At 40.3% G+C, this 17,159-nt stretch overlaps 1 protein-coding gene across 2 annotated transcripts; it reads right to left on the bottom strand.

Annotated features, from left to right (window-relative positions):
- Positions 1-403: 403 nt before the first annotated feature.
- LOC121196397 (large neutral amino acids transporter small subunit 1-like) lies at positions 404-9,485 on the bottom strand. 2 transcript variants are annotated; one of them, XM_041059856.1, is made up of 11 exons: positions 9,358-9,485; positions 8,142-8,675; positions 7,854-7,979; positions 6,065-6,170; positions 5,903-5,947; positions 5,103-5,226; positions 4,910-5,013; positions 4,422-4,518; positions 3,820-3,969; positions 2,971-3,145; positions 404-2,708 (listed from the first exon to the last, which is right to left on the bottom strand). In XM_041059856.1, exons 1-11 carry the CDS (start codon positions 9,431-9,433, stop codon positions 2,632-2,634), a joined length of 1,614 nt encoding a protein of 537 aa, XP_040915790.1. In that variant the 5' UTR covers positions 9,434-9,485; the 3' UTR covers positions 404-2,631. The 2 variants fall into 2 exon arrangements, with proteins under 2 accessions (XP_040915790.1, XP_040915791.1); XM_041059857.1 differs by having other exon boundaries at positions 8,142-8,672; positions 9,358-9,468.
- Between the last annotated feature and the right edge of the window lie 7,674 nt (positions 9,486-17,159).

Raw genomic sequence — 17,159 nt, 5'->3', positions numbered from 1 at the left:
CTGGGAGGGGGCCATGTCTTTTCTGTTGCTGTATACTGCTGTGCTTCTCTGGGGAGAAGAACAGGAGAGAGGAGAGGACATAGGAGGACTCTTGTGCGTGGCTGTGCTGGCTGCGATTCCCACAGCTCGCAAGGGGTGCGAGGGCCCGCCTATCGCTGCTTGCAGCTTTAATTCTATATGAAACTGTTATCTGCACAGAGGCTGCGACTGGCCTTTTGTTAACTGACACAAGAATATTCGGCCTTCTGCGTGTACGCAGCAGTTAGGGATCAGATTTTAACCCCTCCTTTAACCATGTTTGTCTGTTGTTTGTTGTTTTAGATGACACAAACAAAAATTTGAACAAAAATATTTTTATTATTACATGTACCTGCCATGGTCACTGACATACAACAGTTACAATAACTGACATAGATACTTGCAGTTTTTAAGATTAAAAATATGCTATTAGAGTTTAATTTTTCTCCATAACATTTCATTAGACAAACACCATTAAAGGCATTATCAGTTCATACATATAGTAATACTTTGTTTACACAGATCCAGTATGTTGTGCATAAAATACATAAAACTTAGGATGAGGGCAGCAGAAAAAGTTTGTATCAATCTCAATCAGTGATATGCTGTGTTTTTAGACCCATGTGCTGTTTTAATTTAATCTGATTTGTTTGATAAAGGGCAAATACAGTTTTCTTCCTTCAAGTGTTGTGCTGTTAGTTGTGCTCACAATTATCTGATTGTGATGAAGTCTAAAAAATCCCGAAGTGAAAATGGTGCTTGATACAAAAAAAATGTATAATAAATGTGCCTTTTTCAGCCTTCATTCTTTTTCTTAAAATCTGTTAGATGCCATAGGGGGACGATGTGTCCCTCTTCTTTTATATGTAAACTAATTGCCATGGTGGTGTTTTTAAACTTCAATATTTGTCCAATTTGTTGTGATGCCTTGGTCCAATTTCTGTCAAATAAGCTGATGGTTGAAGAGCGCTTCTCAAAAAAGAAAGAACACATATCATCTCCTGTTGTGAAAGGGATGCTGGACACATTTTTCTATCATTTTTCTATTGTTCTGTTGTCTGGCATTGCAAGAAACTGTCAAATCTTTAGCTCCATTCATGCTGGAGCAGTCTCTTTCTGTTTTACACGTTCAGTTGCTTTCACAGTGTCCTGCAAAACCTGGACTGTCAGCAATGAAACGAGCAGAGACTGACAATCCACATTCCGCTGGTTGACGTTTAAGGGGACTGTTGCTATCTTGAGTGGACAGGGAAAGTGCTTGCAATAACTTTGGGAAAACCTCAGATAGCCAGTTTAAAAGTATGATTTTTATAGAAAATTTCCTACTTTAAAAAAAAAGCATGTCACTAAATTTGCAACATTCATTTTGGTCTTACAGTGACGATAAAACAAAAAAAAAAATTTGGAATATCAGCATTGACACGGCTGGCACAGATAATAGATAGATGCAATACAAAACACTAACACTACAATGGAGATTACTAAATACAGCCATTAAAATGACATCTATACAGCTCTTCAGTTTCTTATAATAATGCCTCACAAACAGGTGCTGGTATCTGCTGTCATTTCCTCAAAGATCATCACGTATGGAGCACCGACACTGAGAATAAAATGATACAAGAAACAGACCCGTTTCACAGCAACACATCTTAAGGAAACATTACGTACACTGTTTAGTCTCACTTCAGTTTGTGCTTTAAGACAGTGCTGTGGATTCGTTTTACAAATGAATACAAAAATACAAATATAGAAATTAATATTAGTTTAACTCAAATATTAGTAGCCTGCATGTTTAATCTAACCTGTTATGCTAATTATTCACTTGTTCCTCCATCCCTGACCTTATGTATACACTGTACACTGACTGTTTCTTACATGAGTTCAGTCAGTTTGGATTCAGGGGTTATTAGCTTTCATTTTGTATTAAACTGTAAACTATAATAAACTATGCAAAGTTTTGGTTGTTAGTGTTTAGTAAATGTAAATAAAGTCAAAAATGTTTTTCTTGTCTCATTAAACTACTCATTTGTACCCTTTAGGCAAACAATATACTTGTTTTAGGCCACTAGAGTACACCGATCAGCCCCAACATTAAAACCAGTCACTGGATTCAATGTTGTGACTGATCAGTGTATATTGTTCGCAGCTCCCGATGCTGTGTTTTCAGGATGCAATTAATTATGTGCCTGATGCAGTTACTCATATTAAGATCAGAGAATAACTCTCCGTTAACTAACATGAAACACATAAGCATGTCCACCCATTAAAGGAGATTTAAGTGTGAAACTGATTTAGAATAAAAGCAGCCTAAAATGTCTAAATTTCAAATCCTGACTAAGATTAAACGTCTTTTTAAACACATTGTAGTGTTCATGAAATATGTCTACATACTTTGTACACAAGAGCATTCATACATAAACCCTCCTTTACCTAATTTGCCAGGCTGCTCTTGTATACACCAATTTGTTCCATAGTTACCTGACTGATTTGATTAAAGAGAAGAAAAAAAAACTGCTGTAGCCAAATCACAAGTGAATGAATGTAAACATGTCAAGAATGTTGAGACAAAAATATTGACTCAGTCCTTCATCTTGTTCAGTGTGTCCAACATTACTCAGCCGCCTCATGTTGCTCCTTCTCCTCAGGAACAGCCATGAAGATCTTCTGACAGAACATGGTGAAGATTTCTGAGGAGAAACAATTCATCACATTAGCAATGTCTGTTTTCTTTAAGCTAGGATACTGCAGAGCAAATGTTGACAGATTTTATTAAACGTGGGATCAACACCTTGGCTTGAGTCCTTCACACTGACTATACAAACAAACCAAACGTATCAGTGCCCGCAGCAGATAATCTCATTTCATAACAAACTGTAATGAATGCTCTTCCCGCCTCGCCTGAACAAAACATACAAAGACACTGTGAAAAAACAGAAATGTCACACTCACCCAGCATCTTCTTGACCACATGGGGTTTCTTCCACTTGTAGCCCAGTAGGTACGCTGGGATGCCTGTGAGAATAATGCTGCTACCCACCAGGCACTCAAATGGAGCTGCCCAGAAGGACACGACAATCATGAAGACACAGCCCAAAACAAAAGTCACAGGGATGAACAGACACACCTGCAGAAAGAAAATACAACACATGGAGGTGTTTGTTCCAGTTAAAAAAGAGGACAGTGCAGAAAATACTATTGTTATTTTGCAAAGTGACATTTTTTAAAAGTGGATTTCAGGTAATATGTATTTTCTTTAATCGTGTAAAAACTTATTAAATATGAAATTAATGCAGTACTTACATCTTACTAATCAATACATGTATATGCAGTACTTTAGAAATACAGATTACATTACAGTCAATGAAGAGAAATGCATTGTTGTTTTGACAGAAGCTAAATTTAGATGTAAAAAATTGACAATTGTCTAGTTTCCCGCACAGTTTACACATAAAGAAGAAAGCTCCATTTGTTCCATGTTAGAGGTTCGTCTTATAAAACAAATGGGCCGAGAGCACTCAGACTCAAAGGAGAGATGAAAGGCTCTGGTCGACCAAAGTAATATTCATGTGAGAAAAAGAAACAAAGAGCCATGTATTCGCGCAAACACCACTCCCATCCTGAGATCACAGTATGGTTCCACTTTCAACCAATAACAAGAGCAGTAATGCAATTGTTATTTCATTAAAAAAAAAAAACAGAGAACAGTGAAGGCTTTATGAAAGCTGGAGACGTGTTTATGTTAAAGGCAGACAGAGAACTTGGCTCTCATTTACAAGCATTCAGACATGGGTGCTCTACCTTGATGGGCCTTCGGAGTTCTGGCTTGGTAAAGCGCAGCCAAACCATGCCAGCAATGGCCATGCCAACACACAGCCAGGTGAAGAAGCTGAAGAGGTTGATGACAGAGAAGATGTCCTGGGAGATGGCGTACATCATGGACAGCACACACTGAGACAAGGAGGGAAAAGGAAGATATTAGTCTGTCACACACTGCACACAAACACGCACACTGTACTCCTCAAATGTTTTACAAAGATATTTTTTGTGGAATATGAGCTAAATATGCTAAATACCTCTTGTGACCTCGCCATCACATATATCATTGTCACATAGTACAAAAGGAATTGTATGTAATTTTTAGACTGTGAGCTTTCAGGACAGATTTATGATCAGTACACTTTTTGGCTGATAACCATATTGAACTGGAAGAAGCCTGTAGATGTTGCTGCAAATCTTTGGTTGCAGATAGGTGTTAATAAAGGGGCATACGTGATTTAATACACCTTAATTTACCAAAATTTTATTGGACGTCATCATAGATTCTTGGCTTCATTTGACAATTAAGACTTTAAATTGTGGTGATTTGCAAAACACAAAAGTGTCAACAGCAGGAGTCGTACTGTGAAGATGAGGGACGGCACTGGTGTGAAAAGGTCTGTGTGAACCAGTCCCAGAGCAGCAGGGAGTTGGCCCTCTCGAGCTCCAGCATAGAACAATCTAGAGGAGAGAAAGTGCTTTCATGGATATTCTGTGATGAAATAGTTGGCCTATATAAAATTTCCAGCCAATAACGGCCTCACATTTTGGAACAGCCCCTTTTACCCTCCTATCAGATAAAACTTCAGATCCTCCCAACACTTTTGAGTGTTCAAATCAAGTGTCCTTTTCTCAAAACATCATGACTCCAGTTTAATCATTGCGAAGGAATACTGTACTAGTAGTAGTATTTAAACTTTTAAACATACATGCACCTACGAATCCCTCCCTAACTTTATTTCCCATTCCAAACTCATTATATAAACTCTTAATAAAAATAATAAAATTATTTGTATTAAAGTGGCAAGATGCTATAAATTTTCAGTTGTATTCTTTACATGTAAACACATACCGTGCTGAGGTGAAGAGGGATCCGTTGACAGCCCCAAAGCAGGACAGTCCCACAAAGACAGGAATCAGCCAGGACATCACACCAAGATGGTACTCCCCAAAACTCTGCATAGCATATTAACATATTTGAAGGCAGCTCCTATTTTATTAAAAGAAAAAGGATCATAACTTTGTAACGGAAGTATGATGCTCACCACGGCAACAGCCTCGGACTCAACCATAACTTGAGGAGAGATGGTGGTGAAGTAGGCCAGGTTGGTCAGAACATACACCACAGTCACTATAGGCATGGATATGATGATAGACAAGGGCAGGTTCCTATAGAGGGAAAGGTTGGAGGTCATTTGAGAAAAGAAACTCTTAACAGCATATTTTCCAGTAATAAGTTTTTTTTGTAATATTTGCTTTAACTGTATTTATGAGATCATTTGTGAGATTGAATTTGTGTTGAGTTTCATGCAATTCAATTGTACATGTGACTGTGCAGTTTCATATGTTTTTATATTTAGCTACATAGCTAAATAGTTAGCTGCATAGAGTGATCAGCTGTGTTAGATAATATGACATTTAAAAGCATGAGCATCACATGCACTGGTGTAAAATAAAATATTTGAGGCATCATACTAGGAGAAGACAAAACAACTGGAACATCTAATCCAATCCAATGCAAGTTCATGACAAGACTGTCAAAGATCTGTGGATTCAACTCTGAAACCATTTTTGAGACGGTCTTTGTATTGTATTGTATTGTATTGCATTATATTATATTATATTATATTATATTATATTATATTATATTATATTATATTATATTATATTATATTATATTATATTATATGCCTGTTCCTTTGTCCAGCCCCTCTATGTTGTATTCCCATGCAATCAGCTGAGGGTAATCAAGCTCAGACATGGATGAGTGTGGTCATGCTGTTGGCAAATATTTACAGGAGAGTCTGTGCAATACTCGACACAACCTTCATCACATTTAAGTCACCTCTCTGGATTGATCATCTCCTCGGTTACGTAATTCAGGTAATTCCTAGAAAAAAGAAACAGTTCAACAGTATTTTAGTGTTTGGAAAAAGACAAAAGCAACAAACAAATCATTTTTATCTCTGGTGTGTAATTAAATTAAAATAGGCCACAAGTGCCTCACCAGCCTCCAAAAGCAAAGAGACCACTGTATAAAGCCAAGACAATGTTGTCAACGCCCAGTTTGCTGCCTTCAAATGCTTTTTCTGGTGTCAGGTACGGCACATCACCTGCAAAAAAAAAAAAGTAAGAAGTGAAGGACAACTGATTGAGAAACATAAGTTTTAAGACAAAGTGATGTGGTTTCATAGACGGATTCTCTAAATGGATTCTCATTTAGGGGCTGTAGTCGCTTTTTTTTTTTTTTTCTGGTCTGTTGCTGCCTGTCCTTTGACAGGCTTGACATTTTCAACCAGCAAGTAGCCAGTAGGGACTTCATCTGAGCTCTTTATCTCCAGGTTTGAGCATCTCCTTTGATGTACTGTAAACACAATCAGGTCCTGCCTAGCTGGCATTTAAATATGAGTATAAATATCTTTTTGAGAAGTATACCTCAATGCACTCATTTATTCACACAAGCCACCAAACCCAGTGCATCATCGGTGAGGGCAGCTGCTCAGGACGCTGCGTGCATGTTTGAACGTGTGTGTGCGTTTGAAGTCTTGCTTCCTGCGTGACTCTACCTGTCGCTTTCAGATGGTAATGACTTTCCGCTCAGTGAGGCCTGTTACACGTGCATTATTTTCTCACTCGGTCCTTTTGAAAGACCACAGTGTGACAACAGCCGGCAAGCCTCGCCGCCTAGTTTCCATGGCAACGCAGTGTCGAGCACAATGGTGGTGGGCATGGCTTTGCAAAAGAGGGGGAGAGCAGCAGATGTAGCATGGAGCGAACGATGGCCGCTCTGTCTTCCCGCGCTGTTACATTTTTGAATGGAGCTGGAGCTGATTCAGTCACTTTCCTATTTCTCTACTTGAGAGGCGAATATATATATACATATATATATATGTGTGTGTGTGTGTGTGTATCTGTTATTCAAGATGGAGTTGACATTTCACATGTGAATCACATCAGCAGTGGTGCATTTGAAGGCAGCGGTATGGAAGATGCAGCTCATAATGTGATTCATCAACGCAGGATTAGAAATTGTATCTTTTTTTGGTATCAGTGTCTCCTAATTCTCCACTATTTCATTTCTAATCTATTCTATCACGTTCTGTTAGATGCACGCTGTACAGATGAGACATGTATGAAACCAAATATGCTCGGCAGCGTTCGGCTTCAAAGCACACCCCGCACAGACACACATGCACATGGCTGCTCACTTGCTCAGACTCAATTACATGGCTGCAGACAGACAAGCCTTGTGTTCAGTCTCAGCAACTGTGCAAACAAACTGAAAGGAGGGCAGTCTGCTTGGTTGGGCTCATTAGTGCTAGTCAACAATTTGTTGATCATTAGAGACAAGAGAAATAGTCCTCAGTTTCACTGCTAATGGATGCTGTCACACATGAGGATGAAACTATATTGAAGATTACAATTTATCTGAGTAAAACCTACAAACTGTAATTGTACTTGTTTTTATTAGCATCATTATTGCATTAAACATCAAGGAAAACAAGAGGGTGTCCTTTTCACTCAACATGCTGTACACATACTTCTAAATGGAAGATGAAGAAAGCAAAGTTTGGTGGGAAAGAGAGAAAAAATATCAATATCCTTACTGTATGATGATACAAGTCAGTGCATGGAGTTTTATTGATCATTAAAGTATATTTTAATTCTGTTTGAGGATTTGGAATTATCAGATTTAGGATTAAGGGTAAAAAAAAAACAATGAAAATTAGGCCAATCTGGGGTTTTTAGTGCCAGTGTGGGCTCTGTCTCTCAGTCTGTGAGTATGTGGGACTCACCTGTGAAAATCTGTATGAAGCCAAAGAGGATGATGATGATCAGGGCCACCAATTTGGAGGCTGTGAACAAGTCCTGGACCTTGGTGGCCGCTTTCACGCTGATACAGTTTACAAATGTCAGGGATGCTAAACGAGGTAGTAGACATAAAAGAAAACAGAGTCAGGAATAAAGGGAATAATCAAGTGGGAATGAAGTGTATCAGATATTTGCATAAGTTATCTGTCTGTAGAAGGAGAGATTATGTTTTACTTTTTGTTAAATAACCCCAGCCAACAACCCCCACTCACTAAGACACAGGCAGGCGATGAGCTTGGCAGCACTGTCAGGCACCGTGCAGTTTGGGTAGAGAGGTTTCAGAAGATAGGTTGCAAACACCAGCGACACCACATACTGCGATGACGGCCGAATGATGAGCATCTCCACCCACAGCTTCAGAAACGCCGCCAGTTCACCGTACACCTCCAAGATGTAAGTGTAATCTCCCCCTGACTTAGTGATGGTGGTGCCCAGCTCGGCATAGCATAGGGCGCCCATAGTAGAGACCACTCCACAAGCAGACCAGATGATCAGGGAGAGCCCAGCCGAGCCAGTTTCTTTGACCACACCCGTCGGAGTGACGAAAATGCCCGAGCCGATGATGGTGCCTATGATCATTCCCACACCGTTGAAGAGGGTGATGCTGCGTTTGAGCTCGATCTTCTCCCCTTTGCCGGGTGAGCCGTTAGTGGGGCTTGTGGCACTGGGAGCAGAGACCATGGGGGTAGATGGAGATCCTGGCTGCTCCACAATCAGACCATCTTGGTCTGGCTCTGCTTGATCTGCTGGAGGCGAGAGGACAACAGAATGGGAGATGAGACAAGAGAGTTTCACACTGGAGATTACAATCATTTAGTGTTGCCAATACTCATAAGAAAAGAGAGGAGAAATATCAGCAAGGTGTCAAAGTTGTTTTTTTTTATCCTCGCTGGGTCGTTTTAGTCACTGGTTCATTTTAACATAAGGCTCTACCAACATATCATTACACACATGAGCAAACATAAGCAAGGCCATGTCTCCAGCAGCACAGCTTACATGCAGTGTGCATTCTGGATCAGCAGTTTAGAGAAATCCGTGACATGAACTTCTCAAGAACAGGTCACACTGGCTCATCAGGGCTATTAATGAAACCTGTTTCTCAAGAATGGCACCCCCTTTCCCTAATTTAGCTGTTTTCATCATTGTAAACACACACCGCATCGTGCCATCATGTAATTGTGTTCAGGGGCCCTGTACAAAGGAAATGCACACAAGAGAAGGCAAGCTTTTGTATAATATTTGTCACGCTCCCTCACCTGTTACCAAGGTCACCTGTCACCATGACACACATTACCCAAAACAGCATGATGTATCTCTGTAGCTACATCAGCTTCTGCATCAGGCAATGTTGCATCAGAGCGCATGGCGGATTAATGCAACCCTGCACCATGTGGTATCTACAGGAGTGTGAGCATGCACTGCACCTACCCCCCATCTTCTCCTGGCTCGCCGCCTTGGCAACGCTCTCCCGACTGCTCCGTGATTTCAGCTCCGGTTCAGCCATCTTCCCTCTCAGTCTGGGTCCCCCTTGTCTTGTCTTTTTCCTCCTGTCCCCCTTTTCCTTCCTCCCTTTATGTCCCCTTCCTCCTCCTGCCTGAATTTCCTCCTGTCTCTCTTACACACACACACACACACACACGCACACACACTCACAGACAATACCCCACCTCGCTCTCTCTAACCCTCCCTTATTCGTCCTCTCTCACACACATGCACACGCGCTCTCCTCTTCATTAGCACACACTGCCTTCGTCACTCAGACTGGAATTCATCTGACCCTGATCCTCCCTCTGTCTCTCCCTCCCTCCCCTCTGTCTCTCCAGGATACACCAGGGAGGAGCTGAACCTTTGTGATGCTGCTGCTGCAGCAACTGCGTGAGCCCACACCCTCTCCAAATGAATGATGGGATATCTCAGATGGGGAAGTAGGTTACCGGCAGGCACCATTTGGAGGGGCCACCATGTGACGCTATAATCTTTTTGTGCGCCGCCTAATCCAGTGGTATACAGCATGTCTGTGTGTGTTGGCGTGTCACAGTGTATTAGGAAGGATGCTACAGGACAGGTGCTCCCTCTAGTGATGTCAGCACGTAAAAACAAGTGAAGTGCCTTTGTTCTGTCATGAGAAAGGTGACACCACAGAGAACATGCAGTCCTCCAGGCCCTATTCACTGCAGAATAATAATGCTTAGCCACGTGATATTTCTGTATCTGTATCTGTATCACCTTACTTTCACCATATCAACTAAGTTCATGGTGACAAGGTTAGGTAGGTGTTCAGACAGGTCCTGACTTGCCCAGCACTACTATGCCAGTGTTATCAGGCTGCTCCATTATAAGCACAGTGTACTTAGGTACAGACTGATCTATGCCATAGACCCATTAAGAGTAAAATCAGTTAGTCATTTCATCATCCATTTGTAAAATGTGCATCATACATACTGTCATAAGCATAAGTAACAGTTAATTCCGTATTAATCAACATATTAGAATCTCAAATGTTTGAATTGATGAAATATCAAACCGTGCAGGATGTGTTTTCAAAGCACTTTACAAAGGAAAAAATGAAACAGGCTGTGACTTTGTTTATCGAGAGTTTTCCGTTTTATATCCTAATTCTAGCCTGTGATGTTAGGTTGATTTACCTGAATTTATGTCTGGCGCTCGGCTTGGACCTTATGGGTTGCATGTTATATTTTTAACCACTAGATGGCGACCCAAATACGTTTCACACTAAGAAGGCATTTGCCCACTCTGTCGCTTTGGATCCAATTGTTACAGTAATTTAATATATGTGTATATTGTATAATGAAAATTAACTATTAATAACTCCTCTAAATAAAATTGGGTTGTTTTTTTTTGTTTTTGTTTGTTTTTGGCCAAAGGAGTGCAATAAAATGGTGCATTCCGAGAATGAGCCCCGTTCTGTTTAGTATTTGCGTACTTGCATTACTATTAACGCTGACAAGGTCGACCAGCGATCACCAAGCTCTGTTCAGATGAACGTCTTAGCTTGTTGATGGTGGAGCGCAGGTCGACACTGGATCCACCCAGGGCACTTTCTGCCACGAGTCCGGGGACTTTCCCCTGGGCGAGCGAGGAGAAACCGGGTTCTCTGTTCGTAGCCCAGAGAGCAAGCCTTCTGAATGCCCGGATGTACACAGGCGGAAGCGAATTTTAAATAGGAAGGAAGACAACGGTTACTCACAGTCACGGTGTCTGAAAAGTTTCATAGTCTAAGGTTAATCTTACAAAGTCAGAGTGGGACGTTGCCAAACTCACCCTCATCTTACAAACATCGTCTCTGCTGTTTGTAAGACGCTGTTTCTTGAATTAAAAAATTCAAAACAGCGAAGGATCATGGGAAATTTTAAAGGCATAGTAGCCAGATAAATGGCTACCACAAATATCGTCTGTTACACAGATCGTATGTGTTTGAGCGTAGAAGCGCATTTATTTCACGGGAAAAAACTTTGGAGACCTTATCTTGTAATTTTGAATTACTAACGAGATCCTTATTACGAGAGAATGCGAACTAATGGCACAGGAACAGGAACGCTTCAGAACTTGCCTGAGAAATATCAGGATTTTAAGATTTCTTCAGTATCAATGTAAAATAATTGAGATTTGTAGTACATTCAACGGTACACAGCAAAAATGTAACTGTTCATAGTTAATTCGGCGTGCTTAAATTTCCAACATGTAAACATATATGCTTGAAGGGGGCTCAAGTTGTAGCCCATCGTGTAACTCACTAAGTCCATGGAAATATTATACTCATTCTTGTAAAAGATTACATCTGACCACTCAGGTGAATCTAACGTTAATGTAAAAATTTGCAAAAATGTTTTGTTAAAAAAAGCAATAAATTATATTGCTATATAAGCTAAAATCCTTATATCAACAAAATATTAAATCAGATTTTCTCACAATAAAGTAACATCCTCTGTTAAGGTATGATACACTTTTAAACGCACCATTAAAAAGTTAATAACCTGGTTTTAAATATGCAGTTTCTCTCACACATTAGGTAGAAGCTCATTGTAGAGGTTTTTTGCAGAGCACTCGTCATTACACCAACTGTCTCGAGGAAGGCCTGCAACAAAAATATGCAGGTGAGCTGACAGAATAAATTGACATGAGCTACTCCCACAGGAGAAGGCAGGGGACGCAATCCCCCAGCGTTCCTGGAGGAATGTGATGCTCACTGGCCTGAAATCACCTGCGGCGAGAGACAGAGCATGATGTATGAGGTGGGACACAGCTGCAGAATCCAATCCAGACTACTCTCCCCACCCATCTTTATCAATAATATTGACCATTACTTTTCCTTTTTTTTTTGAGGTCCACCTCTGTTACCACAGCCGTGGATACAACAAAGTATATTTACTTCAATATTGCTCTTAAGTACAGTTATCAGGAACCTGTGGTATTGTTTCCATGAGAGACTGCACTTTTAAGGTTATCTGACAATAACTGCTCCAAAATGTATTGCTTGCATGATTGTACTGATATAAAAAATTATACCCAAAATGTTGCACCAGTATTATGGCACTTTAATTACTGCTTGTGCCCACAGTGATGACAGATGTTGATGGAAAGACAGGTTGTGCTGCAGCCCACACAGGAGTGTCAGCAGTGTGGAGTTTTTTTCAGGCAGCACTGCGACAGTCAGCAGCTCACAGGGAGGCTTATAGGATAGACCCGCTGTGAGAAAAATCTGTGATTTTACCTGTCTTTCACATTTAAGTTGATGTTTGTGTTCAACTCCTTCAGTAACTGCTCGAAGGCAACAGTATGGCAAATGAGGTCAGGTACTAATGAAGTATTTTTGAGACACAGAGTTTAAAAATAGATAAACACCTACTGGTGGCTACCAAGGTTGGAGGGAAATCTGAAATCTTGACTTAAGTAAAAGTAACAATGCCACAGTGGAAAAATACTCCATTAAAAGCCATCCGCCCATCCATTTTCTATACCGCTTATCCTATTAAGTGTGGGGGGCGGGAGGGGGTCTGGAGCCAATCCCAGACCACTCTGGGCTCGAGGCAGGGTACATCCTGAACAGGTTGCCAGTCTATCAGAGGCCATTAAAAGCCTTTCATTCAGTTGACTACAGGTCTACTAGCAGTACCAAAATGTTAAAGGACTAATAGTGAAGAGATTATTTTTGAGTAGTTTAATGTTATAGCTGGTCCTGGTGGGCGTGAGCCTGATTATATAATTTATGTGGCTCTACAGCAGTATGTCATAATTTTCAAATCATATTTTTTCTTCTTGTGTTTTTAATCTGCAACTTCACAACTAACTATAGGTGTCAGATGAATGTAGTAGAGGGAAAAGTACAGTATTTCTCTCTGAAATGCTGTGGAGTAAGTGGCAGTGCCTCAGAGTCGTACTCACCGGTGAGCATGCTACAGTGAGTAGGATTTTGAGCTCGTGGCGACATCACTGAGAAACAAAAATATCATCAATGGTCCTGGCTTAGAAGGCCCATCAGTCTGCGAAGATCAGCAACAACAAAGCCACAGGAATGTTAAACAAAATGTTTGACTGCTATAAATTTACAATAGTTTTAACCATTATCCTCATGTATTAAAATATGTCAGAAGTCCCTAAAGTGACTTATCTCTTTTAGTGTCAATCATCTGTTTTTCATTACTCTTTATTACCTCTTCTCATATACTTTCTTTCCTCCTGTGTCTGTATGTATGTGATTTTCTATTCTTATTGTATGTCATTGTCCATGTTTTTTTTTTTTTCTTGACTTGCTTTCATGTATTTTTGGCTTTACTATTTTTACGGCTCTTCATTGTTCTCATGTTGCTTTTTTCCTTCTGGCTTTTTTCTCACTTACAGTCATCTTGCATCTGTAATCTTATTTCACAGGCTGCTTCTGTCTTCTCTTATTTCACCTTTTAATCCTATCATCTATTTAATCTTTTTTTCTCAAAAAATTCTCTCACTCTTTTTTCCATTCTTTCCTCCTGTTTTTTCTTTTTCTTCTCGTCCTTTAATCCAGCTGCCTCCACTCTTCCATCCTTCTTTTTTGTTATCTGTGTATAAATGAGGAGAGACAGTAATAGCTTCATGATTAATGTTTTATCACTGAGCATCAGTTTTCAGAGATCCGAAGAGAAGCAGAACACCAGATATATTGGGTCCTAAAGTAATTTAATGCAATCTAATGCAATCAGCCCTCAAGTTTACATTTCCTTCAACACAGTTTGTACTTGAGATATTACACGTATTATACGTTGCCTAAAGTATGTGGACACACAAACACCAAATGTGGTTGTTGAAAATCTCATTTCAAAACCATGGAGTTTGACATGCTGCTGTAACAGCCACCTCTCCTCTATGAAGGCTTTTCACAATGCTGTGGAACATGACTGTAGGGATTTGCTCCTATTCAGCCTCCGCAGCATTAGAGAAGTCAGACACCGATGCTGGCTCACAGCAAGTGTTCCAGCTCATCCCTGAGGTGTTGGATGAGGCTGAGTTCAGGGGCTCTGTGCAAAAAACCCAATTTCTCTCTTTTTTTTTATGAGAGCAGTGTGACACAACAAAAAATTTAGTACTAACTGGATGAACAGATACAAAAATTATACCAGGAACATGACAAAGCAGACCCAGTGACACAAAAGAGAGTTAAATTCGGGGCAGGAGTTATGGATGTTGATGGGACTAATTCTGTGTCATTTAGAAATAATATGGTATGGTATGGTAAGGTATGTGATGGTTTGCTCCTTGTATGTATATATGAGCACACTGGGGCAAAAAGGGGGGGTGAAAAAAACAGCCCATAGACCCCAAGTACACAATTATTTAGACAAGGGTGTCCACATACTTTTAGCCATATGGTATAGGTGCACTGTTAATACTGCAGGCTTTTCCTCCAGGGTTAGATTTCCATGCATCCACCCTGCACCCTTTTATAAAATGCATATATTTTTTTATTCTCTCCCCACGCTCTCCTAGATCCTTTCATTTCCTCGTTTTTTTTTTTTTTTTTTTTTACTCCTTCATTTTGCTTTGTCCTGCATTTTATGGTGCCAATTTACCGTCTCTCCACTCTTCAAAGAACATCCACCTCCTGTTTCCATCACCCACCGACACTCCGCTCTGCTTCGTATTTCTTTTCATCAGTCTTTTCATCTGGCCTCCTTCACCAAAACATCATGCATAACCCTCTGATAATGCCACTCTGCCTCAGCAAGATGATGATGATGATGATGTTGCAAATTGGGCTTATTTTACCCCCCGCCCCCCGGCTCATGTCTTCATTGCTTCATTGCTGCTATCTTTCTATACTGTTTTTCATAATCTTCTTCTGTCTTTCTGTCTTCTGTTTTTTTTGCACTGCAGTGCTTCTGGCTCCAAATGCTCTTTGTTGGTCAAGTATTTTTTTTTCATCTAGCCAGACTATCCAGATAGTGACTCAGTATATAATTACTGAACTGTGATCTGTTCTCCTTTTCAGCGAATGAACACAGATATCCGGGGGTTGTTTTTAAGCGATCTGAAGCTTCTTAAGCAGGCATGAAATTTTGTACTTTCAGTTTTAGTCTTCATTTTTTGGATCTCTTTGGTTACAAAGCCATTTATTAACCTAATAATTTTGCACCACAAGACATGGAACAGCCAGTAAAAGGAGATGATGTGCTTACTGTAGGGCTGCAGTGCTGCACTGATGCATTATGTATTTAAAGACAATTCTTGTTATCTGCACTGAAACCCCAGAATCCCTCACTATTTATTAACTGGAGAAGGAACATTGAGTTCAGCTAGAGCTAAAATGTCATCACTTCTGTTTCATTCAGCTCTAGACCATTAAACTGAAATCATCCCAAAAAAGCTCTACAGTCGTTGTTAGCTGATGCACTCCTCCGCTTAGGTTTGTGTCATCTGCTGCTGATACCAATGTGTGGCCAATTAAAGTAGGCAGCGGAGCCCATCTGATAAGACAGATCAAACGCCTTCTAATTCAAGAAATATATTTTGTGCCTTGGGCTGTCAGTAATCCTTCCTTGATCAGCTGTCACTAAGCTGGCCTGAAAAATGCTAAAACACATGTAACTGTACCCTTTGCTGCAGTCTCCGAACACTCAACTCCCAAATGCCACCTCCTCTTCCTCCTTCCTTCCTCCATAGCTTTATCACAAATCTATCCACTATTGTAAGCAAGTATGTATGTGTGTTACACTTGAGGAAATCAGGGCTGAGGCTTTCTGCTTGGGTTTGCTTCCCTTCAGTGCCAATGCGCTCTGACAGTTGACCCTGATTTTCCCCTGCCAGCGTGTCCCTGTCTTGTCACACGCCACTTCTTCTCCCTCTTCCTTTTCTCATTTTTCTCTGCCTCTCTGCTCCCTCGCCCGTGCATTCTCTCTCACCTTGCCTCCAACTCTCCTAACCACTTATCCTTAATTATACACAAACAAATGCACATAAGCTCTTAATTGATCAAACAGCAGTGCAGTGACACTCAGGTGCATTAACATCATACACAGAAAAGCCTTGTCTGCTAATGGGTGCTAAGCATCAGAAATGGCATCCATGTACAGGCAATTAATCCACACCATATAAACAGACTTGCCTTCTCTTGCATCCACCTTACATTTATTTAGTCTGCTCAGCTGACTGTGGAAATTGACTATTCTCTGCACAATTAGCACAAGGAAATAGCACAAAAATACATAATGGCATCAAAGTATTAAACCCACTCACTGAGTGATTGAAAATAAAGTTTTTTTGATTATAGAAAACCTGACTTGAAGCTTGAAATTTATATATGCCCACTGGCATAAATGTTTTTTTTTTTTTTTTGTTTTTTTGCCACCATAATTTGTTGTTTTGGCCCTGACATCGGTCCAGAAGTCCCACTGTCACAGAGGAGAAAAAAGCAGCGGGGAAGGATTAGGGTATGAGATCTGTAGAAGCAGGAGAATTTCTCTCCATGAGAGGCTGCAGCTGTAAAAGGCCTCCTGCCTTCAATATTTTTCCCTTCCTTCACTTTTCATCATAGAGAAGCCTTTACATTGAAGAGACCTGTAAGGTTGGATATCTGTCTGTCTGCTGGAACAACAGCAGATTCTGTTTTCAAGTTTTTATTTAAGACTGAGCAATACTTCATCTACTAACATAATGTGAGGTAACACATTACACTGGCCTATTTTCTGAATATACACTCCTTAATATAAAGTATTAGGTGCACAACAACACAGTGTTGG

Source organism: Toxotes jaculatrix, chromosome 2 (genome assembly GCF_017976425.1).
Source record: "Toxotes jaculatrix isolate fToxJac2 chromosome 2, fToxJac2.pri, whole genome shotgun sequence".
NCBI classification, from domain to species: Eukaryota; Metazoa; Chordata; class Actinopteri; family Toxotidae; genus Toxotes; species Toxotes jaculatrix.
The sequence above is the reverse complement of the archived record's forward strand: the minus strand, read 5'-3'. Positions and strand labels throughout refer to the sequence as shown.

Coding starts and splice junctions, on each gene's coding strand:
- LOC121196397 (XM_041059856.1), bottom strand. CDS start 9,433: ATGGCTGAACCGGAGCTGAAATCACGGAGCAGTCGGGAGAGCGTTGCC. Junction 4,519..4,909: donor TCCCTCTTCACCTCAGCACG/GTATGTGTTTAC, acceptor TCTCTCCTCTAG/ATTGTTCTATGCTGGAGCTC. Junction 3,970..4,421: donor TGCCGTCCCTCATCTTCACA/GTACGACTCCTG, acceptor TCCTTGTCTCAG/TGTGTGCTGTCCATGATGTA.